Raw genomic sequence first — 24,128 nt, 5'->3', positions numbered from 1 at the left:
GGGGAGGGATGAGAAGACTGGCATAGGGACAGGAAATAGAAAATGGCAAGAGGTTCAAGGTGTAACAGATACACTGACTCCAAAAACTCACAAAAAAACTCCCTGGGACTCTCCAAATGCTTCAGCTTAGTACGGAGGTAGTTGGGGGTTGTAGGTAGGTGGGGGGAATGTGGGCAGAGTTGGGGCTGAAAGTGCTTTGCTGTTCCACAGAGATTTCTGATGTAACAAAAATCATCATCTTGCTATCTGGATTGTAGCAAAGAAATAATACCAGTTTAATCATGGCCAAAATCCCCCAAACAATTCCACTCACATTCTGAAACTTACCCACTCTGTGTCATGCCCATTATAATTAGCTCTGGGACTGCTTGGGTAAACTCTATTCTTTCTTGGGACTTTGGTTTCCTCAGCTATAAAATAGAGGGGTTGGGTTAGACAACCCCTGGGATCTCTCAGCTCTGATTTTCTCTTAATTATATTTTTCTTCTGCTTTTCTTTCTTTCTTTCTTTCTTTTTTTTTAAATAGAGATGGGGGTCTCGCTATGTTAGGCCAGGCTGGTCTCGAACTTCTGGCCTCAAGCAATTCTCCTCCCTTGGCCTGGGATTACAGGCATGAGCCACTGTGCCCAGCCCCAGCTCTGATTTTCTGTTCAGTAGGTGGGGAGGAGATTAGAATGTGCTGACTTAGCACTTCCTCTCTGCACTGGAGCTTCCTGTGTGTCTGGGGTGAAAGAGAAGGGGAGGCCCTTGATATAAAGCCAGCGGTACCCAGTGTCTGCCTCTTAAGGCCTGCACAGCATTTACGGTTTTCACTCATCCTACAAAGTCCTATGGAATGCTTAATACTAATTCAGTCATTTTATCAATACGTACTCACTCATTGCCTGAGTATTACTCTTCACTAATATAGTAAGCACTGACCAAGAACATTCTAGTATTTACTAATGTACTGAATACTCACTATTCACGGCTTCTTCAACGGTTTGCTAAGCACAAAGATCCTTTCCTTCATTCATCAGCCACCAATTTCTACTATTGATGATAGCTAACTTTATTGAGCACTTATTTTGTAGCAGGAACTGTTTCAATTTCTTTACATCTGACCTTCACAACTGCCCTATGAGATAGGTACTATTCAATCCCATTTTATAGATGAGGAAACAGAAGCACAGAGAGGTCAAATAACTTTTTCAAGGCTGCAGAGTGGGTAAATTCAAGTTCTCTGACTCCAGAGTCTCTGCTATTAACTCCTCCACTATACTGGATCTCTCCCCAGAGCCCACTCTCTACATCCTCATTCAACAAACTGACTGCCTACTAAGTGTCAGGCACTGTACTAGACACTGGTGATGGTAAGGCAGGGTTTCAGTCCCAAAGAGGTCGAAGCACCAGGCTAGACATCAAGGAATGTTAACAGTGAGTCAGCCTTGGACCCTGCCTTCAAGGAGCCCACAGCTCCTGGGAGGAAATAAGACATATTTCTACACCAGTCTCATACAGTCCAGAAAGTGCCCAAGAGAAGAAATGATACAGGGCCACGAAGGTCCCAGCAGGGATACGTGAGCTCCAGGAGTGGATGAAAACCTGGAAAGACTACGGAGGAGGCCTCTGAGCTGGGGTTTGAAGGAGGGTAGGAACTGAAGAGGAATGGTAGGTCCAGGCAAAAGGCTTGTAGGGGAGCCCGTGAAGCATGCAGTGGGCAGTGGGACCATCCTGGCTCCTCCTTTCATTCCCTTCCTACTGCACTCCCACTTGGCCCACACATACCTTCCCTTTGAAGAGCTGTTGGAGCTCAGGCACATAACTCTCGGAATCAGTAGCAATGTAGACCGACTGGGCATCCAGCGACCTCACCCAGAGCTTCACGGCCCTCTGGATCTCCTTCAGGTCAGGCAGGCACATAGTCATTGTGAGGGGGGCCGCTGTGCTGCGGCTGTAGCCCACACACTGCGGAGAGGCCATGAAGTGCGAGCCTGCGGTCCCGTCCTTCAGCATGGCACAGGCGTTCTTCTACGGAGAGCGGGGAATAGGGTTAAATACTGGCAACTGCCCTGGAACCCCAGAAGCAAGACCTGGTAAGTGGAAAAAGACAGGCTATACAGGAAGAACCTAACTACATTTTTTTTTTTTTTTTTTTGAGACGGAGTCTCACTCTGTCGCCCAGGCTGGAGTGCAGTGGTGTGATCTCCACTCACTGCAACCTCCGCCTCTCGGGTTCAAGCAATTCTCCTGCCTCAGCCTCCCGAGTAGCTGGAACTACAGGCACCCGCCACCATGCCCGGCTACTTTTTGTATTTTTAGTAGAGATGGAGTTTTGCCATGCTGGCCAGGCTGGTCTTGAACTCCTGACCTCAGGTGACCCACCCACCTTGGCCTCCCAAAGTGCTGAGATTACAGGCATGAGCAGCCGTGCCTGGCCTAACTACATTTTTTTTTTTTTTTTTTTTTGAGACGGAGTCTTGCTCTGTCGCCCAGGCTGGAGTGCAGTGATGTGATCTCTGCTCGCTGCAAGCTCCACCTCCTGGGTTCACGCCATTCTCCTGCCTCAGCCTCCCAAGTAGCTGGGACTACAGGTGCCCACCACCACGCCTGGCTAATTTTTTGTATTTTTAGTAGAGACGGGGTTTCACCACGTTAGCCAGGATGGTCTTGATCTCCCGACCTCGTGATCCGCCTGCCTCGGCCTCCCTGAGTGCTGGGATTACAGGCGTGAGCCACCACGCCCAGCCTAACTACATTTTTAAAGAAAACACTGAGGACCAGGCGCAGTGCCTCGCACCTGTAATCCCAGCATCTTGGGAGGCCGAGGCAGGCTGATGGCTTGAGCTCAGGAATTGGAGACCAGTCTGGGCAACGTGGCAAAACCCCATCTCTACAAAAAATACAAAAATTAGCCAGGTATGGTGATGTGCGCCTGTGGTCTCAGCTACCCAGGAGGCTGAGGTGGGAGGACCACCACCTGAGCCCAGAAGGTGGAGGATGCGGTGAACTGTGATTTTGCCACTGCACTCCAGCCTCGGCGATGGAGTGAGACTCTGTCTCAAAAAAAAAAAAAAAAAAAAGCATTGAAGGAGGAGGAAAATGCATCAAAAGAGTTAACAGTGGTTCTTTCTGGGCGGTGGGCACAGCACAGAAAGCCTGGCATTTTGAAACAAAAATTACTTTTCTTGGTCTTACTGCATTATCTGGGACATTCACTGAATTCTGAACAGTGGCAGTACTAACGGGCAGACTTATATGATTCCCAACTACAGTGGGAACACTTCCAATAGCTCCCCAGGAGGTGTGCTATCTGCTGTGTTTTCGAGAGATAGCCTTTATCAAGTTAAGGTGGGTCCATTCTATTCCTGGTTAGTTATGAGTTTTTATCATGAACAGGTGGTGACTTTTATCAAATGCTTTCTTGGCCTCTATTGAGATGATCATATGATTTTTCTTCTTTGGGTGTTAATATAGTAAATTTGATTACATTCTTGCGATAGATTTTTACGTGTTTGTGTTGTGTGCTAATATGTTATTGGCTTTGACCTGTTAATATTTCACCTAGGGCCTATGCATTTGTGTTCATAAGCAAGAACAGGCTACAATTTTCTGAGCTGACCTTATCTGAGTTTGGTATTAGTGTTATGCTAGCTTTATAAAAAATAGAATCTTATATCTCCTGATGTTGTAGGAAAGTATAGATGGGAATTACTATTCCTTGAATGTTTGGTTGGAGCCACTCATAAAACATCCTGGCTCTGGCTCCCTTTCTTTGTGGGGGCTGGGGGAAAGAGGAGAGTTCAGTGGGTAAATGTAAGACTACCTCATCAATTGGCTATGAGTGAATTTTAATTTTAGTATTTTTCAAGTTTTCTGCAATGAGCATTTCTAACATATCTATATATCTTCTTAGGTAAATTAAGGTGACCATCTATATTGCTTCTGTTATTTTCACACAGAGGTGAAAACCTCATTGGAATACAAGGATTCTGCACATTTAAACAGCCTCCAAATTCTGTTAGGATGACATCTTCATTTCTTGGGAGCCATGCCTCATCTCCACAGTTGGTTTTTCAACATGGAGTCTACTAGCCAGACACTGAGCTAGGACAGGGGACTCCTGGACTGTGGCCTCTTTATGGCTTGCTGCCTGACCTGGGGTCTGGCTTGATCTCTCAGTTTATCCATCTGTAAAATGAGGATAAAAACAGCTGCTGCTAAAGTGAGAGCTGGCTGGCAGGCACTCCGGAGTTACATTTTGATATGTGCTGCAGTGGGATGATGGGACACAATCTCACGAACCAGGACAAGTGAGAGCTCTCTGCTCTGGCTGGGACGCGGGGCCGATCCCTACAGGCCAGGGCCATGCTCAGGGACACATCCAAGTTAGCCAGTGAGAGAGGAAGGGGGAAGTTACCCAGTCAGAGCCAATGCGCAGATGAATGCCCACATAGGGCCGGACAAGGTGGGCATGAATCTGGGCCTCTCCCATCTTCACCATTTCGTCTGACCATACCATGTACTTCTGTAGTGGCCTGTGTTCCTCCAGGACGGGGAACTGGGCCGGGGCTCCTGGCAGGGCAAGCACCGGATGTTCCTTTGGAGAAAATCTAGACAGGAGATGGAACGAGGGAAGTCAGAGGACGCACAGAGAGCCTGGCTGCCACCCCCACGGGAAAAAGGATGGTGTTGCACCATGCCCCAGAGACCCTGCGGAGGGGCCCCTGCAACACGCAAGAAGCACGAGAGGTTGTGAAATACCAACGGGCTGATAAGGAACCTTGGTGGCGGCGGCAACAGGCACAATATGCAATACTGTCCCGCCACACGGAATTTACAACCCTCTTTGCTTGTCAAACAATTAAAACTTTACAGTAGAGCATTCCAACCTTTTATATGTCACACTGGCTTCCAATGTGCGGTGCGGTAATTCATTCCAGGGTGGGGTGTCTGGACCAAGCCTTTGCCCTTTTACCTACATGGCGGGACTGGGACATGCAGCTGCTTACAGAAGCAACGGCCAGGTCACACTCACAGGGACTATGTATACTGGATTTGAATCATTCATTCAACATTTAAAAAACATTTATTGATTGCCTACTATGTATTGGGACCTGGAGGAAAACAAGACAGGCATAGTCCCTGCGCTATGGAAGGGAGCAGGGGTCTGCAGGTGCCCCTATCATGCCCTCCCAAGCCCCTGCTTCCCCCTCATACACAGTCCATCTCATAATTATTTCGCCTCTGTCCTTGCTGTGGGAAGGCAGTGCTCCAGTGTGCGCATAATAGTGTCTGGCACACCCAAGAGCTTGGTAAATATTTTTCTTTTCTTTTTCTTTTTTGAGATAGGATCTTGCTGTCACCCAGGCTAGAGGGCAGTGGCGTGATCTCGGCTCACTGCAATCTCCGCCTCCAGGCTCAAGACAAGACCTTCCCATCTCAGCCTCCTGAGTAGCTGGGACTACAGATAAGTGCCACCAGGCCCAGCTAATTTTTTACATTTTTTTTGTAGAGATGGGGTTTCGCCATGTTGCCCAGGCTGGTCTCGAACTCCTGGACTCAAGTGATCTGCCTACTTAGGCCTCCCAGTGTTGGGATTACAGGTGTGGGCCACCACGCCCGGTCAATACTTCTTGACTGAACAAATGAGGAACAAACCTGTGTTCCCTCTTCAGCTAAACCCAGACTACCTCTCAGCAACATGAAACCCCTTGCTGTTCCATGTTCACAATGCACTTTCAAGTTCTAGATCTCTGTATACTTCTTCCCTCCAGCTGGAGGGGGGAAGTGCCTTCTGCCAGCCAAAATCCTTTCCTTAAAAGTATGAAATGGGAACAGCCATTCCGGAAAACAGTTTGGCAGTTAGGCATGCAGTTACATGACCCAGCAATTGTACTCTTAGGCATTTATTCAAGAAAAATGAAAACTTATGTTCACACAAGCCTATACACCAATGTCCCTTCCAGCTTTATTCATAAAATAGCCCCCAACTGGAAACAACCCAGACGTCACTCACAAGTAAACAGTTAAACAAACTGCTGTACCTCTGTATCATGGAATATGAACCCCACCAAAAAAAGGAACACAGTATCAACACAGGCAACAATTTGGATGATGTCAAGGGAATTATCCTTGGGTCAGGGAGGGTGGGCAATCTCAAAGGTTATGTATTGTATGGTTCCATTTATATAAACATTTTAAAACAATAGCATGGAGAAGAGATTAGTATTTGGCAGAGGTTAGGAATGGGGTGTATATGTTTAGGGAGGTGGGTGTGGTTATAAACTGGCAACACAAGGATCCTTGTGATAATGGAACTGTTCAGTGTATTAACTATGGTAGTGGATACATAAACCCACACACGATAAAACTGCACAGAAATACACACACACACACACACACACACAGGCATGCACTCACACACTCAGAAGTAAGTACAAGAAAACTGAGTAAGATGGGTAAATTGTATCAATGTCAATATCCTGGTTGTGATACTGTACTATAGTTTTGCAAAATGTTACCATTGGGGGAAATTGGGTAAAGGGTACATGGGAGGTTGCTGTCTTATGTCTTACAACTGCATGTAAATGTACAATGACCTCAATGAAAATTTCAAATAAAAACTATGAAATATTTCAAACCATCCAGGCAAATACAGAAAATAATTTAATAATTTATATACCCATGACCCAAATCAGCAGAAACTAACTGTGCTTTGTTTCAGGTTTAAAAAACAAAACAAAACAAACAAAACAAAAAACACACACCTAAATACAAGCTCATCCTGCCATCATCCTTCCCAGAGGGTAATGTGTTTTAATGTATGATTGCACTTTTACTATAGACATCAAAAAGGAGGGGAGTGTTCTTCTGCGTGCTTTCTATGGAGTGGAATGATGAAGATTGTAGGTTAAGCCAGAATGCTTTGTTCCAATGTTGACTATGCCACTAGCTAACTTGGGCAGGTGACTTTACCACTCTGTGCCTTAGTTCCTCATCCACATAATAGAGATAACAGTTCCCACATCATAAAGCTGTTTTTGTGTTGTTGTTGTTTTTGTTTTTTTTCAATTGTGGTTGGGTGTGGTGGCCACTCCTATAATCCCAGCACTTTGGGAGGCTGAGGTGGGCAGATCACTTGGGCCCAGGAGTTCAAGACCAGCCTGGGGCAACATGGCAACACCCCATCTATCCAAAAATATCAAAAAATTAGCCGAGTGTTGTGGTGTGTGCCTGTGGTCTCAGCTACCTAGGAGGCTACATGGGAAAATCGCTTGAGCCTGGAAGGTTGAGGCTGCAGTCAGCCATGATCGTGCCACTGCACTCCAGCCAGGGTGGGAGGGTGAGACCTTGTCTCAAAAAAAATTTTAAAAAGTTGACCGGGCGCGGTGGCTCACGCCTGTAATCCTAGAACTTTGGGAGGCCAAGGTAGGTGGATCACGAGGTCGGGAGATCGAGACCATCCTGGCTAACACGGCGAAACCCCGTCTCTACTAAAAATACAAAAAATTAGCCACACGTGGTGGTGGGCACCTGTAATCCCAGCTACTTGGGAGGCTGAGGCAGGAGAATGGCGAACCTGTGAGGCAGAGCTTGTAGTGAGCTGAGATCGTGCCACTGCACTCCAGCCTGGGCAACAGAGCAAGACTCCGTCTCAAAAAATAATAATAAAAATAAAAAATAAAAAAAGGTTGTATATATTTACGATATACAATATGATATTTTGATCTACATGTATGTAGTTAAATGAATAGTACAGCCAAGCTAATTAATATATCCATTTATAGTGCTACTGAGAGGATTAATGTATTATCAAAGCAAAGCATTTAGAACAGTACCTTGGCACACAGAAAGCTCTCAAAGAATTCTAGCTCTTATCATCATCACATTGCATGTAACCTAGTTAAAGGTTACATATAAATCTAATCAACTTTCTAAAAATTCAACTTTATGTTTCAGAGACTTGGCCATGTTGATCATGTGGTTGTATTAGCTTCTCTAAAAGTTTTCCATTTTGTACAAATAAACTGCAATTTACCTACCTATTTCCCTCTTGCTAGACAGTGAGGTTGTTCCAATCTTTCCCTCACACAACAGTGCTGTGACAGACATGCCACTCATTCTCCACACCCAACAGAGACTGCTTGCTCAGCAAACACCTTCCACACCTCCAAGGTCAGTCACAATTCCCAAGCCTCACCTCCTTAGGGAGTGTTCCCTGTCCCACTTCTCTTGCTGCCTTCTGCACAATGATATGCCCTGCAGCCACTTTCCCTGCCCATGGAACTGTCAGCTGGTGAGGCTGGGGACCCAAGCAGCCTGTTTGCCATTGTTCCCACATACACTATCCAAGGCCTGTGTCACTTACACAGGCCTTGGACCAGTGACAAGAAAGTGTTCCTTGATGGTCCAGCTGTGCGACACTTATCTTGCTAGACTCTAGTTTTCTTTTCTTTTTTTTTTGAGATGGAGTCTTGCTCTGTCGCCCAGGCTGGAGTGCAGCGGTGTGATCTTGGTTCACTGCAACCTCCGCCTCCCAGGTTCAAGCGATTCTCTTACCTCAGCCTCCTGAGTAGCTGGGATTACAGGCACGTGCCACCATGCCCGGCTAATTTTTGTACTTTTAGTAGAGACGGGTTTTCACCATGTTGCCCAGGCTGGTCTCAAACTCCTGACCTCAGATGATCCACCCGCCTCAGCCTCCCAAAGTGTTGGGATTACAGGCGTGAGCCACCGCGCCTGGCCTAGACTCCAGTTTTGTTTATATGTACATAATTGTGCATTGTTTATTGGGCCTCATTATGTGATAGGCAATGCTCCGATTGTTTGTGTATATTAAGTCATTTGATTTTCACAAGAGCTCTGTAAGGGAAGTATTACTGTCATTCTCATTTTACAGGTGAGGAAACTGAGGCACAGAGGTTAAGTAACGTGCCCAAGGTTGCACAGCTAGGAATTGGTGGAGCCAGGATTTAAATCCAGGCAGTGTGCTCCAGATCCTATGTTCTTAACTACTACCCCTCACTCCCATCTCCCCCACCCCTGACAATGAGCTGAGTCTGTGGCTTAATCTTCTGATTCCCAGCCCCAGCATGGACCTTATCACATGGTAGGCATGATAAATATTTTTAGAATAAATGAGAAAGATTTGGGGACCTCACCAGAAAGACCCGATCAGGCTGTCAGGGGTTAGAGAAGGAAGGAATTCATATTACCTGAGTACCTACTATAGGCCAGGTCTTCAGCTAATCTTTCAGATGCTACCTCAAAAGGATTTTCAAAGGAAAGCCAGAGTAGATCTCCCAGTGGGGCTGGAATGTCAGGATAAAACCAGGATCTGCGGCCCCCTGCCACCCCCCGACCTCTTGGAAAGCACCTGCAGCCGACCTTCGGTGAATTCCAGACTTGGAATGTGTGTCCCCTCTACCTGGATCTGGACCAGCAAAGAGCTGTCCCAGTGGGACAACATCAGCTCAGACCCAACAAGCAGCAAGAGGCTAAGGCTGATCTGCTCACTTACTTTTGGTGAGGTAAGACAGCGCTGTCTGGAAAGAATGAGGGGTGAACAGGGATCTTGGCTGGAAAGAAAATCTTGACCAGCACCACCTGCCCGGTGACTGCTCACCCTTGGTCAGGCCCTTTGCCTCTTGCTATCCAGCTGAAGTCAGCTGGCTTTCCTGCTGCTGGGCCCAGTGAACCTCTGGGATTCTTCACCACCATGCCTGTGCTGCTGAGATTCTCCAACAAACTAGGACTTCTCTGTATACAGCATCCATTTATGTGTCCAGTATATATCTGTGGGACCACCAGTGGATGAAACCCATATTGAGTGCAGAAGACCCAGGGACATGAACAAGGCAGGGCCTTGTTCTGGATGTCCCTGCCATGAAGGACTGCCTTTCCCTCCAGCTCTCTGCATGGCTGGCTCCCTCTCACTCTTCCAGTCTCATTCTGGTTCCCACAGGGAGGTGGCAGCCTGGGAGAATGACAAGCCATGCGCTCAAATTCCTGGACCATTATACCTGAGAATGGTTTGGCACGATGGTGCATTGCCTTCCAATAGTCAATGTGCAGTAAGTGTCAGCTGAATTAGAGCTGTGCCAGGCTATTCACAGGCTCAGAACGAGCAGAGCTGGAAGGATCCTCAGAAATCACGTGGTAAAGAAGAAATACCTCTTAACCTCTTTCCCTAGAACCCAGTTTTCTGCTGGATACATGGCAGCCTAAAATAAAGACACTTCTTATCAGCCAAACATACCCCGGGCAAGGTGGGGGAAAGAAAAAGAAAGACAGACATTTCTAAGTACTTCTTGCAGCTAGGTATGGCCCATGTGCCCTTGTACTAGCCAATGAGATGTAAGCAAAAGGGTTATAATGGACTTCCGGGAAGGCTTCTTAAAAAGGGAGGATATGCCCTTTCGCAACTTTTGTTCCTCCAGTTGGGATGTGATGGCTGGAGCTTCATCTGCCATCTTGGCCCATGAGGTGATGCAAAAGCTAATACTGGATGGCTGAACAAAGAGATGGAAGCCTGATTCTTTTTCTTTTTTTTTGAGGCAAAGTCTCACTCTGTCACCCAAGCTAGAGTGCAGTGGCAGGATCTCCGCTCACTGCAACCTCCGCCTCCCAGGTTCAAGTGATTCTCCTGCCTTGGCCTCCTGAGTAGCTGGGATTACAGGTGTATGCCACCATGCATGGCTAAATTTTTTTTGGTATTTTTGGTAGAGACGGGGTTTCACCATGTTGGCCAGGCTGGTCTTGAATTCCTGACCTCAAGTGATCCGCCTACCTCTGCCTCCCAAAGTGCTGGGATTACAGGTGTGAGCCACTCTACCCAGCTGGATTCTTGATGACACTATGGAGCTGGCATTCAGCTCTGGACTGCATACCCAGATCTTCTTTTACTTAAGAAAACAATAAACCCTATCAATCTGCTCTTATTTCGGGCTTCCTGCTACCTGTAGCCTAACTTAAGTCTGACACACCTAGACTTGTGGCCTACAAACTTCTTCTGCCTTACTGAGAACCCTGATATATTTAAGGGTTATTGGTTGAAGGCAATAGGGAGGAAGAATTGAGCCCCTGGAACTTGGTCCCCTACTGCTGCCCCCCATAAAGGTCCTGGAGGCATTTTTTTTTTTAAGACGGTCTCAATCTGTTGCCCAGGCTGTAGTGCAGTGGACAGATCATGGGTTCACTGCAGCCATGACTTCCTCAGGCTCATCTGATCCTCCCACCTCAGCCTCCCAAGTAACTGGAACTACAGGTATGCACCACCATGCCTGGCTAATTTTTTCTATTTTTTGTAGAGATGGGGTCCCCCTACATTGCCCAGGCTGGTCTTGAACTCCTGGGCTCAAGCGATCACCTGCCTCAGCCTCTCTGTAATCCCTTAGGATTACAGGTGTGAGCCACTATGCCTGACAAGCACTTCTTGAAAACTCCGAAGATAGTTTCAAAACCACTCATCTTGCCCATCCCCTTCATTTTACAGATGGGACATTGAGGCCAGAGAAGGGGAGCAGCTGCCTAATCGCACAGTAAGCCTGGGAAGAGCTTCACTCTCTGATTCCATTCTTCTCTTCTCCCCAAGGACAAATCTGCATAGTAAGGAAGTATCCTGTATCTTAAGAAATGTTTAATGTTAAATGTTCATACACATTCAAATTCATCCCTACTAATCATTCACAGGCTTCTTAACAGATTGCCTCACAGGGCCTATAAACCCACGTGTTTTGACCCCTGCCCACCTCTCTGATCTCTTTTCCTGTGTGGCAGATTAGAAGTGGTCAAGTCTTTGAACCCCTTCCCATTAGGTGGGCTCTGCCTCCTCCCAATAGCACCCGACAGAAGTGACACTGTGCCAGTTTCCAGATTCAGTTGTTAGGGAGCCCGCAGTTTCTATTTCCTGTCTCTTGGGACACTCACTCCCTGGATGCTCCCTCTCAGAACACAGGTGCCATGCTGTAAGAAGCCCAAGCCACATGGAGAGATCAAGTGTATACATGCTTCTTGGTGGCCCCAGCTTGGCTCCCAGATGACAGCAGCATCACCCACCAGACATGAGGGGGACTTCCTGGATATGTAGCTCAGTCAAGCCTTTTTTTTTTTTTTGAGACAGAGTTTCGCTCTGCTGCCCAGGCTGGGATGCAGTGGCACAATCTCGGCTCACTGCAACCTCAACCTCCTAGGTTCAAGTGATTCTTATGCCTCAGCCTCCTGAGTAGCTGGGATTACAGGTGTGTGCCACCACGCCCAGCTAATTTTTTATATTTTTAGTAGAGATGGGGTTTTGGCATGTTGGCCAGGCTGGTCTTGAATTCCTGGGCTCAAGTGATCCACCCGCCTCAGCCTCCCAAAGTGCTGGGATTACAGGTGTAAGCCATTGCACGCAGCCTTGGTCAAGCCTTTAGATAACTTGAACCCTGGATGGGCATGGTGGCTCATGATGTAATCCCAGCACTTTGGGAGGCCAAGGCAGGATAATTACTTGAGGCCAAGAGATCAAGACCAACCTGAGCAACAGAGCATGATCCCCACCCATCTCTACCAAAAAAGGATAACTTGAGCCCTAGCTGACAGCTGACTGCAGCCACATGAGACCACAAGCAATAACTGCCCAGCTAACTCAAGTGTCCATCAATAGATGAAGAGATACACAAATGTGGTATATACATACAATGAACTATTATTCAGCCTTAAAAGGACTAAAATTTTGATACAGGCTACAACACTGATGAATCTTGCCACATGAAATATGCCACATGAAATAAGCCAGACACAAACAGATAAATATTGCATGATTCCACTTCTATGAGATACCTAAGTACCTATGAGATACCTAGAGAAATTCAAAGACAGAAAGTAGAAAAGCATTTACTGAGGCTATTCATTGCAAGAATAAAGGTTATTCGTTCCAAGAAATAAGATGTTTAACCTGAATTTAAACTTTGTACAACAGGGATTCCATAAGAAAACGGAAAAATGAAAACCCAAAAGAATTGCCCAGCTAAGCCCAGTTAACCCACAGTCCCATGAGAAATAATAATAACTTGTTGTTGGCCGGGCGCGGTGGCTCACGCCTGTAATCCCAGCACTTTGGGAGGCTGAGGCAGGTGGATCACAAGGGCAAGAGATTGAGACCATCCTGGCTAACACGGTGAAACCCCGTCTCTACTAAAAATACAAAAAAATCAGCCGGGCGTGGTGGCGGGCGCCTGTAGTCCCAGCTACTTGGGAGGCTGAGGCAGGAGAATGGCATGAACCCGGGAGGTGGAGCTGGCAGTGAGCCGAGACCGCGCCACTGCACTCCAGCCTTGGTGACAGAGCGAGATTCCGTCTCAAAAAAAAAAAAACAAAAAACTTGTTGTTATGCTACTAAGTTTTGTAGTGATTTATTATGCAGCAACAGATGAGAGCAACATCCTACCATTCTCTCACTCACTCCATACCACATTGCCTTCTTTCTGCTCCTTCACCATACCAAGCTTATTCCTGCCTCAGGGTCTTTGCTCCTGACTTCCTGCTGTGAACTACTTTTCCTCTAACTCTGACACAACTGGCTCCTTCTCATCCTTCTGGTCTTAGCCCTGCCAATCACATACCACCTGTTTACATCCTTCTAAGCACCATCTCACTCTGGAACTATCCTATGTAAAAGTTTATTCACTATCTCCCCTGTTAGACTATGAGTTCCATTGGGGCAGGGACCTTATCTGCCTTATTCTGGCCTTGTTCATTCCCTGACTTGTTCATGTCCTTATTCTGGCCTATATCCCCAGCATCCAAACCAGCCCTTGACACTCAGGAAGTGCTTCTTAAATATGTGTTGAAGGAAGACAGGCAGCTGCCAAGGGACCATCAACTCCCTCAAACTCCCTCTAGGGACCTCATCTTCCCTACTAATTTTCCTTTCCCAAAAACTTGGCTGTAAGGCACAAACTTCTTCAAACCCTCATGTAATTCTTACAACTCAATGAACTCAAACAAAGCTATGGGGCAATAAACAAGTGTTTAAACAACACTCCCCATGCACCATTGTCCTTTCTCTTCCTACTAGGATTGCGTGCTTTTTCTAGCTTTTTGGAATTTGCTTTTGGAGCTGCTTTTAGAGTTGGTGGCTTTTTTTTCTTTCTTTTTTTCCTGGCATATTGTCAATATGGGCAAATCTCCATCCTTTGAGGGCAGGTCTGCCTTCTGGCAATAGCTCCAGGTCATTCGGAGGTGAATGGGGGAGAACCATGCAGGCAGAGAATGGGAATGTGCTATCTGGGATCAACAATGAGGAAGATTTAAATCTGCCATGACTGAGGATACTCAGTGGCACATGAACTAGGTCCAAAGGCAAGTCCCAGAAAGGAACTGGCAGCTGTTAAAGGCACAGCTATTTAATCCACGGTGATTAAGAACAGGTGCTTTGGGACTGGGCGCAGCAGCTCATGCTTGTAATCCCAGCACTTTGGGAGGCTGAGGTGGGAGGATCACTTGAGGCCAGGAGTTTAAGACCAGCCTGGGCAACATAGCAAGACCCTGTCTCTATAAAACAAAACAAAATATTTGTCAGGCATGGTGGCACATGCCTGCAGTCCCAGCTGCTTGGGAGGCTGAGCGGGGAGGATTGCTTGAGCCCAGGGATTTGAGGTTATAGTGAGTTATGATCATGCTACTGTACTCCAGCCTGGGAGACAAGCAAGACCCATTTCAAATATAAATATATAAAGTAACTGGTGCTTTGGATTCAGACTTCCTGGGTTCAAAACCAAGCTCTGCAACTTCAAGCTTTATGACCTTGGGCAAGGGACCTTACTCCTTTCTGCTTCAATTTCTCTAAGTGTAAAGCATAGGTGGCAGTAACAACCCACAGACTCAGGGAAAGATTAAGTGAGTCAATACCTGTGAAGACTTAGAACAGTGTCTGGCACATAGAAGACACTAAATGAATCTTAGCTGTTGTTATTTATTAAAGATGTACAAACAGACCTGAGCTGTCCACTCAACAGCTCAATGACCTTGGGAAGTTATTTAACTTCACTGGGCTCAGTTTCCTCACCTATAAAATGGAAATTGATAATAATACCCACTTCATGAACTATCTCAAAGGCTTAAATAAAATAAAGCATGTGAGTAATAACACTGACAGCCAACACTGGCTGGCTGCTTAGTGTATGACATGCACTTCATGCACTATGAGGCAGATACCATCAGTGCTGGCTCAGGGCTATCTCACTCTTGGCCTGTGCTTGTTTTGTTTTGTTGAGACAGGCCCTTGCTCTGTAACCTGGGCTGGAGTGCAGGGGTACCATCATGGCTCACTGCAGCCTTGATCTCTTAGGCTCAAGTGATCCACCCACCTTGGCCTCCCAAAGTGCTGGGATTACAGGCATGAGACTCATTTCTCTACATCTGTTTACCTTTGCCCTATTAAATGCCAAGTGCTTTGACCGCACATGAATTAGTATGTTCCTTGCACCTTCTAACCAATGTCTGCCTTCTAAGCCCATGATCTTTCCTGCCATGCTATAACATTAAGGACAAGTACACTATGCTGATTATTGTCATTATGAGACCATAGCTCCTAGAAAACCAGAGCTGGTCATCCTCATTTTCACATATCACCATTGGCCTCTGATTACTATGTCTCACACGTGACAGGCGCCCTATAAATGTTTCACGGCCTGTGCCCATGCCCTGCTAACCTATTTTTTTTTTTAAAACAGGGGCTAATGGGGTGCAATTAATAAACACGTCCAGTAATTATCAGGATGACATCATTTCTCGGTCTGCACCTGAAGCTGTTCTCTAGAAGCTGCTTCCAGTTTCACCTCGGGAAGAGTAAGGTAACACAAGAGTGATTCTCACGCCTAGAGGAGGAAATTGAGACTCATGTGACTGCAGAATGTTCTTTTTATGACATCCCTTATCAACCGATAAACTCTTTCTCAACCTCATGGCGGGTCAATGTTCCACCGTGTCAGGCGTGGAGATGGGAACAGATCACACAGGATTCCAAGTTCAACAGACAGAGCCCCTGCACCTTTGGTCTCATACATCAGAGTTGGGAAGATGGGGAGAGTGCCAGAAGGTGCTGAATGCTCATGAGTCCATGCACTTCCCCTAAACCCAGAAACGCTACCCCCTCCAAGTACCTCTGGCTCCATTGTTCTCTGTAGGAAGCACTGAAGGAAATGCCTGTAAAAAGCTCCGACTTGTTGAAACTCACATGAAACTGATCCCAGAATGGGCCAAAGGGGTTTCCTTCCTGCAGAAAGAGAGTGGTAGAAGGCTTACTGATGGGGAGGGAAAGCCATTTGGGGATGGGGCCAGGGAAGTGTAGATGGGGGAAGCTGGGTGATGTGACTCAGGCCAAAACATTCTCACAGGATGGCCTAGGAGAAATGTCACTCTGCAATTCCTAGGCCAGGGGCTGAGGAGAGTGCCGTGGCTTCAATTCTGGATTCCAGCAGGAGAGTCTTTCCTGTTCACATGTCACATCCTGCTGACCCAGCAGCACTGATGAGGGTCTGGGGAGAAGCAGACCTTGGATTTTGAACCAAGGACTAGAGCTTCAAGAGACATTCAAGATTGGCTAATCCAATGCCTTCATTTTCAAGGTGGAAACCAAGGCCCACTGAGGGTCAGACACTTACCCAAGGTTACACAGCCAGTAAGGGCACTGTTGGGGCTGTGAGCTAGGTCTCCTTTCTCAAATTTCATAGTTCTTCCAACCACTTTCCCAAGACTTTAGCACATACACCGAAAGACATATTTGGGGGTTTATTTCCAAAGTGCCAGAAATGTATAAATTTCTTTTAATAAGATATGACAGCCTCTCATTTACCTGCTGAGATGCAGGAAGGTATTCAAGTTAAGTGGGTAGACAATGGTGCCAAATTACCTAAGGTTGAATCCCAGCTCTACCACTTGTTTGCTGTGTGATCCTGGGTAAGACACTGACCCTCTCTGTGCCGCCCTCGGTGTCCTCTCTATGAAGTGGGGATATTATAAGTATTTTCCTCACGGAACAGTGTGAGTATTAAATGAGTTGATACATGTAAAGCTCTTAGCGTGGTACCTGACATACATAGTAAGTGCTACGTGAATATTAGTTATTATTACTGATGTGGCACTTTGCAGTTTACAAGCACTTTTTCACCTGGCCCTCATGACACTTTAGGAGTGAGACAGAGCAGGGACTGGCATCTCTATTTTGTAGGTAGAAATGAAGGTTCAGAGAAGCAAAGTCTTCTGCCCAAGGTGATGCAGCTTTGCTAACAAATACCAGAAACAGGACTTAAATCTCCATCTTTCTATTCTAAGTCCTTCTGGTGCTTTTCCCCACATTTTGCCATGACATAGTCTTGGGGGCCTAGAGGTCATGGAACAGGAAGAAAGGGCCCCCGAACCCACAGGACCCACCTTCATGGGGCACGTCTTCTTATCTGGGCTTCGCTGGGCTGCCACCTCAAAGCAGTATGCCACCCGCTTTTCAGGGGGCCAGTGGGTGGGTGCCAGCTTCTCCATGAAATCCTCCAAGCTGATGACCCGATGGTAAGCCTGGAGGGGCTCCAGCTTGAAGTACTTCTGGTAGGACACATGGAGCTACAGGAAAAGGAGGAGCAGAGGTCCCGTCTCAGTGCCCCAGTAGCTACTTTAGACATTTATTAAAACAACACACTCCAGGCCAGGTGCAGTGGCTCACGCCTGTAATCCCAGCACTTTGGGAGGACAAGGCGGGCGGATCACTTGAGGTCAGGAGTTCGAGACCAGTCTGGCCAACATGGTGAAACCCTGTCTTTACTAAAAATACAAGAAAATTAGCTGGGGGTGGTAGCGAGCACCTGTAGTCCCAGCTACTAGGGAGACTGAGGTAGGAGAACTGCTTGAACCCAGGAGGTGGAGGTTGCTTGCAGTGAGCCAAGATTGTGCCACTGCACTCCAGCTTGGACGACAGAGCAAGACTCCGTCTCAAAAAAACAAAAACACTCCAAGACCAAGACAGTTCAGACTACATGACAATTAAAAGTTTTCATCAAAAGATGCCAAAGCTAGGATAGAGACAGGCTAGCAGGAGAGTCTGCAAACTAAAGAACAAACAGTAACATCCCTTGTGTTAAAAAACACCTGCTGATCTATAACAAAAAAAGACAAATAATGCCAAGATAAAACACAGGCAAAGGTTAGGGGTATACAATTCACAGCAAAGGAAACCCAAATAGCCAACACACTCAGAAGATGTCTAACCTCATTAGTAATTAGGAAAAAGCAAATTACAATTATAACGAGGCATCAATTACTTCTCACTCATGAGACTAGCAAAAACTGAAAAGCTTAACTTGTAGGGAAATGCACACTCTTCTACACGGCTGGTAGCAGAAGTCTACATTTTGGAGCAACCAGTTTGGGATCCAATCGGTGAGTATCTAATAGAATTTAAAATGCTCCTTCTGGCCAGGTGTGGTAGCTCATGTCTGTAATCTCAGCACTTTGGGAGGCCGAGGTGGAAGGATCACTTGAGGCCAGGAGTTCAAGACCAGCCTAGACAACATAGCGAGACCCTGTCTCTACAAAAAATAAAAAAATTAGCTGGGCGTGGTGGTGCACATCTGTAGTCCCAGCTACTAGGGAGGCTGAGATGGAAGGATTTCTTGCATCCAAGAGGGTGAGGCTTCAGTGATGTGTGACTGTGCCACTGTACTCTAGCCTGGGCCACAGAGTGAGACTCTGTCTCAAAAAACAATTTTTTTTTGTTTTTTTAATGTACCTCCCTCTTCTAACTATTTGCTCTAGAGAAGTACAGAAGTTCTTGCACTTTGGACCTGGAGATCAGTACCAGGATGCTCAGTGCCACAATGAAAGTATAGGAAGGAACATCAAAGGAGTCACACCAAATACACTATATCCACAACAGTTGTTAAGGGAACAGGGCTAGCCCCAGGGGCCAAAAAGAGACTTCATCTTTTACCAACTTTATCTGTAACGCTTTATTTCTTTTATTAACAAAAAGAGAAGATGAAACAAACATGAGAAAGTGTTAACAATTATCACTTCTAATGGTGGGTATATGGTTGGTGGTTGTATCCATCTGTGTAATTTTCTTTTTTTTTGAGATGGAGTCTCACCCTGTCACCCAGGCTGGAGTGCAATGGCGTGATCTCAGCTCACTGCAACCTCCGCCTCCCAGGTTCAAGCGATTCTCCTGCCTCAGCCTCCCGAGTAGCTGGGATTGCAGGCACGCACCACCACGCCGGCTAATTTTTTGTATCTATAGTAGAGATGGGGTTTCACCATTTTGGCCAGGCTGGTCTCAAACTCCTGACCTCGTGATCTGTCCACCTCGGTCTCCCAAAGTGCTGGGATTACAGGTGTGAGCCACTGCGCCCAGCCTCATCTTTATATTTTTCTACTTTTTTTTTTTTTTTTGAGATGGAGCCTTGCTCTGTCTCCCAGGTTGGAGTGAAGTGGCGCGATCTTGGCTCACTGCAAACTTCGCCTCCCGGGTTCAAGCGATTCTTCTGCCTCAGCCTCCTGAATAGCTGGGATTACAGGCGGGCGCCACAATGCACAGCTAACTTTTTTAGCAGAGACGGGGTTTCACCATGTTGGCCAGGCTGGTCTTGAACTTCTGACCTCAAGTGATTTGCCCGCCTCCCACTGCGCCTGGCGTATTTTTCTAGATTTTAAAAAATTTCTGGCTGGGTGCGGTCGCTTTCACCTATAATCCCAGTATTTTGGGAGGCTGAGGCGGATGGATCACCTGAGGTCAGGAGTTGGAGACCACTCTGGACAACATGGTGAAACCCCATCTCTACTAAAAATACAAAAATTAGCTAGGCATGGTGGTGGGCACCTGTAATCCCAGCTACTTGGGAGATCTGAGGCAGTAGAATCGCTTTAACCCAGGAGGTGGAGGTTGTGGTGAGCCAAGATCGTGCCACTGCACTCCAGCCTGGGTGACAAGAGCAAAACTCCATCTCGGAAAAAAAAAAAAAAATTCTGGCTGGGTGCAGTGGCTTTTGCCTGTAATCCTAGAACTTTGCAAGGCCAAGGCAGGTAGAATACTTGAGGCTAGGAGTTCGAGACCAATCTGGCCAACATGGCGAAACCTCGTCTTTACTAAAAATACAAAAAATCAGCCGGGTGTGGTGGCACATGCCTGTAGTCCCAGCTACTCAGGGGTAGAGGCACAAAAATCACTTGAACCCGGGAGGCAGAGGGTGCAGTGAGCCAAGATTCTGCCACTGCACTTCAGCCTAGGTGACAGAGCGAGACTCTTCATCAAAAATGAAAAACAAACAAAACCAAAAAAATTTCTACAGGGTGTGGTGGCTCATGTCTGTAATCCTAGCACTTTTGGAGGCTGAGGCAGGAGGACTGCTTAGACTCAGGAGTTTGAGACCAGCCTGGGAAACATGGCGAGACCTTGTCCCTACTAAAAATCAAAGAATTAGCCGGGTGTGGTGGGTGCCTGTAATCCCAGCTACTTGGAGGCTGAGGTGGAAGGACTGCTTGAGGAGGTGGAGGCTGCAGTGAGCGATGATCATGCCACTGCACTTCACCCTGGGCAACAGTGAGACCTTGTCTCAAAAAAAAAAAGAAAAAAGAAACACAGGCCTGTAATTATGGAGGAGTCTGAGTCTGGGCCACAGATAAATTTGGGAGGTACACGGAGAAGAGTAAAAGCCACAGGAGTCAACAGATATTTATAGCAAAGCAAGTAATGGTAATAATAGCAACTAATATTTATTGCATGTTGACACAGTGCTAGGTACTGCACTCATCACTTTACATAGATTTGCACATTTAATCCTGAGGTAGGAATATAACCATCTCCAGGTTACTTATGAAGAAACCCAAGCATACAGAATCTAGATAACATCTGAGGTCACATAGCTAGTAAGCAAACAGAAAGAGGAGAAACACTAACATCTAAACAGTGGGTGGAGAGAAAGGAGCCCCTGATACAGTGGAAAGAGGAAAATGCTGAGAGGTTAGATTGTAGCAGGGACAGGTGGTGTCTTGGAACAGGGAAGTTCAGGAAGGAGAGGCTTGCAGGGTCAAGTGCCAGTGGGAGGTCAGGTGAGAGAAAGACTGGGAAATAACCCCTGCCAATTTGGAGGTCACTGGTGACCTCAGTGAGAATGCTAACAGTGGCGAAGAAGAGCCTTGTTGGAGCAGGTTAGTAAGCCACAGAAAGCAAGGAAGTGGGGACTTGGAAAGACAACTGGCTGAGAAGGCAAGGAGACAGAGGCAAGCAAGCCAGAGGGAGATGGATGGGCAATGTCTACACTGTAATAGTGAGTGTGAGGCCAGGCGCAGTGGCTTATGCCTATAATCCCAGCACTTTGGGAGGCCAAGGCAGGCACATCATGAGGTCAAGAGATCGAGACCATCCTGGCCAACATGGTGAAACCCTGTCTCTACTAAAAATACAAAAATTAGCTGGGCGTGGTGGTGCGCCTGTAGTCCCAGTTAATCAGGAGGCTGAGGCAGGAGAATCGCTTGAACCCGGGAGGCGGAAGTTGCAGTGAGCTGAGATCGTGCCACTGCACTCCAGCCTGGCAAGAGAGAAAGACTCCACCTCAAAAAAAAAAAAAAAAAAAAATAGTGAGTGCGAAATTATCAGAACATCAATGGTTTCCATTAACTGAGGACTCTAGGATCTGTACGTTGATAAGCTCAGTTGATTCTAAGAGGGAGGCGGCATATGACAACACTGAAGGCGTGTTACTGTTACTGACACATTCAGTCCTTACCACAAGAGGGTAACAAGAATCATTACTAGCTTATTTTTAAAATGAGGACACTGAGGCACAAAGAGGTAAAGTACCCTGTCCAGGCCATGCAACTAGTAAGAACCCAAGTCAGACTATGATCTCTGGTACTCTGGCTTTTGACTGCTGTTCAAAACCTCTGTAAATACTGGCATGCAAAGGAAAAAGTAAAATCTATGCAGAGAAAAGGTTGTAAGAATGAAATTAAGTGTTTTGTTCACACTAAGTATTATTTCTGATGTCTATTGGAAAATTATTAAGTCAATTCATCAAATACTAATTAAGTTCCTACTGCCAGGCTCCGGGAGATACAATATGAACAAAGACACAAGGTCACTGGAAGACACAAAGAATAAGCAAGGAACTGGGGGCCGGTGAGCATCACATGACAAGGGAGCCCCTTGATGGGGTGAGAGGCAGCACTGAAGCCAGACTACCTGGGTTGTGGCCTTGGACATGTCATTAAATAACCTGTGCCTGCATGTCTCCTTTAAAATTGATAATAGCATCTGCCACCCTTGGCCAATGGAATGCACAGAGGGTAGGACCAGTCAGGGAAGGAAATGGAGGCTTTAGGTTCAAGTCACAGGCTCTGGAGTCAGACAAAGATAGCTTTGAATTCCAGCTCTCCTACTCACAGGCTGTGTGATCTTGGGCAAGTTACCTAACCTCTGTAAACCCCGGTTTCCTCACAGGCAAGTGACGAGGGTGAAATGAGCTAATTCTCATGCAGCTGCACACAACAGGTGCTGGATAAATAAATGTTAGGCATTGTTATTGCAGTGAAGACAGTTCTGGCTGGAGGTAGGGCAATCTCAGAGGAGTGGGAGGTAAAGCCCAGAGGACTTGAGGGTTAAGTGTAAGTAAGCAAGACTGAGAAAGGGCGGAGAAAGGCCAAGGTCAGTGGGAAGTACTCACGTTGGTGAAAGGAGGCTTGTGATGCTGGTACTCAATCCAAGGAGGGACAGCCAAGGTACGGTTTAGCAGCTTTGCAAATGCCAGAGAGCCCAAGAAGTGATCGGCCTGGTTCCCAAAGCGCCCTGGAAATGGTACATTGAGGGTGAGGTGAGGCCTGGGGCATGGAGGGCATAGAGCATGCAGGGCTCAGAAAGGTTGTGGAGCCAGGGGTAGAAAGTCAGGGATACCAAGGAGAACTAGGGGAGCTGGCAGCATAAGAACAAGTCTGGACTCTTGGGTCTGATATCCAAGGCTCTTCAGGTCCTGCAACAACTGCTTCCGCCACTCCAGGTTTCTTGCTGTTTCCCCAACATGCTCTACAATTCCCGTCCCCACCCAATGCCTCTGATCTTGCTGTCCCTCAGCCAGAAGAGCTTCTACCTCTATCTCCATCCACCTGCACATGGACGGGCAACTTGAATGCCTCATTCACTGGACTCCTTTCACCAATCCCCTGCCATACTCACTCTCCCTCCTTTACCTCCCACCTTGGCTCTGAGCTACTTCAGTTCTTCAATTTTCCTCAAATATCTTTGCTCACTTCCTGGCCTTCGTACTGGCTGATTCCTCAGCCTGTGAATGCCTCAGAAGCAAGGACCCTGTGTGATTCCTTTTCTTAACCCCAGCATGGCATCTGTTCATTCATTTCACAAATATGATTGAGAGGCCACAATGTGCCAGACTCTGTGCTAGGTGCTGGGATACAGGAATGAACAAGAAGGACAAGGCCTCTGCCCCTAAGGCACTCACAGTTCACTGCAGAGACACTAAACATGTAAACAAATACATGAAAAATGTTGATAATTGCCAGAAAGAGATGAAAAAAGTTTGGTGATACGGTAATGAGGAGATTACTTGGGTAGAGGTCAGTGAAATCCTTTCTGGTGACATTTAGGCTGAGATCTAAAGGATGGGAAACAGCTGGTCAGGCAGAAATGGAGGAGAGGATTCCAGGCATAGGGACCGCCACCTGCAGCAGCGCAGACGGGAAGACCTGAGCATGTGTGAGGAACGCAAAGGAGGTAAGTGTGGCTGCAGCTGGAGGATCAGCAGAGAAGGGAGTTGTGGAGATGGCCAGTGGAGGCCACATCATTCAGGGCCCTGAAAGTCATGGTCAGGAGTCTGGAAGCCACTGGGGGCCTTAAGATCATCCACTTCCACAATGATGATCCACCACACCCATTTCAACTGTGCACCTGGCATGGTCTTTAGATTCTCCCCTACCCTGCTCTCTTTATTTTCCCTTAGTATTCATCATCCTCTATGAAACTATGTATTTATTGTTTTATGTTTACCCCTTTTTGGGTTTGCTTGTTTCAAGACAGGGTCTCACTCTGTCACCCAGGCTGGCAGTGCGGTGGCACGATCAGAGCTCACTGCAGCCTCGAATTCCTCGGTTCAAGAGATCCTCCCACCTCA

General features: G+C 46.8%; 1 protein-coding gene across 1 annotated transcript in view; it reads right to left on the bottom strand.

The window, feature by feature from the left end:
- Positions 1–24,128, bottom strand: part of POFUT1 (protein O-fucosyltransferase 1) — a 30,849-nt gene that overhangs the window by 5,819 nt on the left and 902 nt on the right. The window contains exons 2-6 of the mRNA XM_004061977.5: positions 22,671–22,792; positions 17,398–17,580; positions 16,128–16,240; positions 4,400–4,592; positions 1,768–2,010 (exon numbers count right to left, since the gene is read on the bottom strand). Coding sequence (XP_004062025.1) covers positions 1,768–2,010; positions 4,400–4,592; positions 16,128–16,240; positions 17,398–17,580; positions 22,671–22,792 — 854 coding nt within the window. The remainder of the gene's footprint in view (positions 1–1,767; positions 2,011–4,399; positions 4,593–16,127; positions 16,241–17,397; positions 17,581–22,670; positions 22,793–24,128) is intronic.

This window comes from Gorilla gorilla, chromosome 21 (genome assembly GCF_029281585.2).
Source record: "Gorilla gorilla gorilla isolate KB3781 chromosome 21, NHGRI_mGorGor1-v2.1_pri, whole genome shotgun sequence".
Taxonomy (NCBI): domain Eukaryota; kingdom Metazoa; phylum Chordata; class Mammalia; order Primates; family Hominidae; genus Gorilla; species Gorilla gorilla.
The sequence above is the reverse complement of the archived record's forward strand: the minus strand, read 5'-3'. Positions and strand labels throughout refer to the sequence as shown.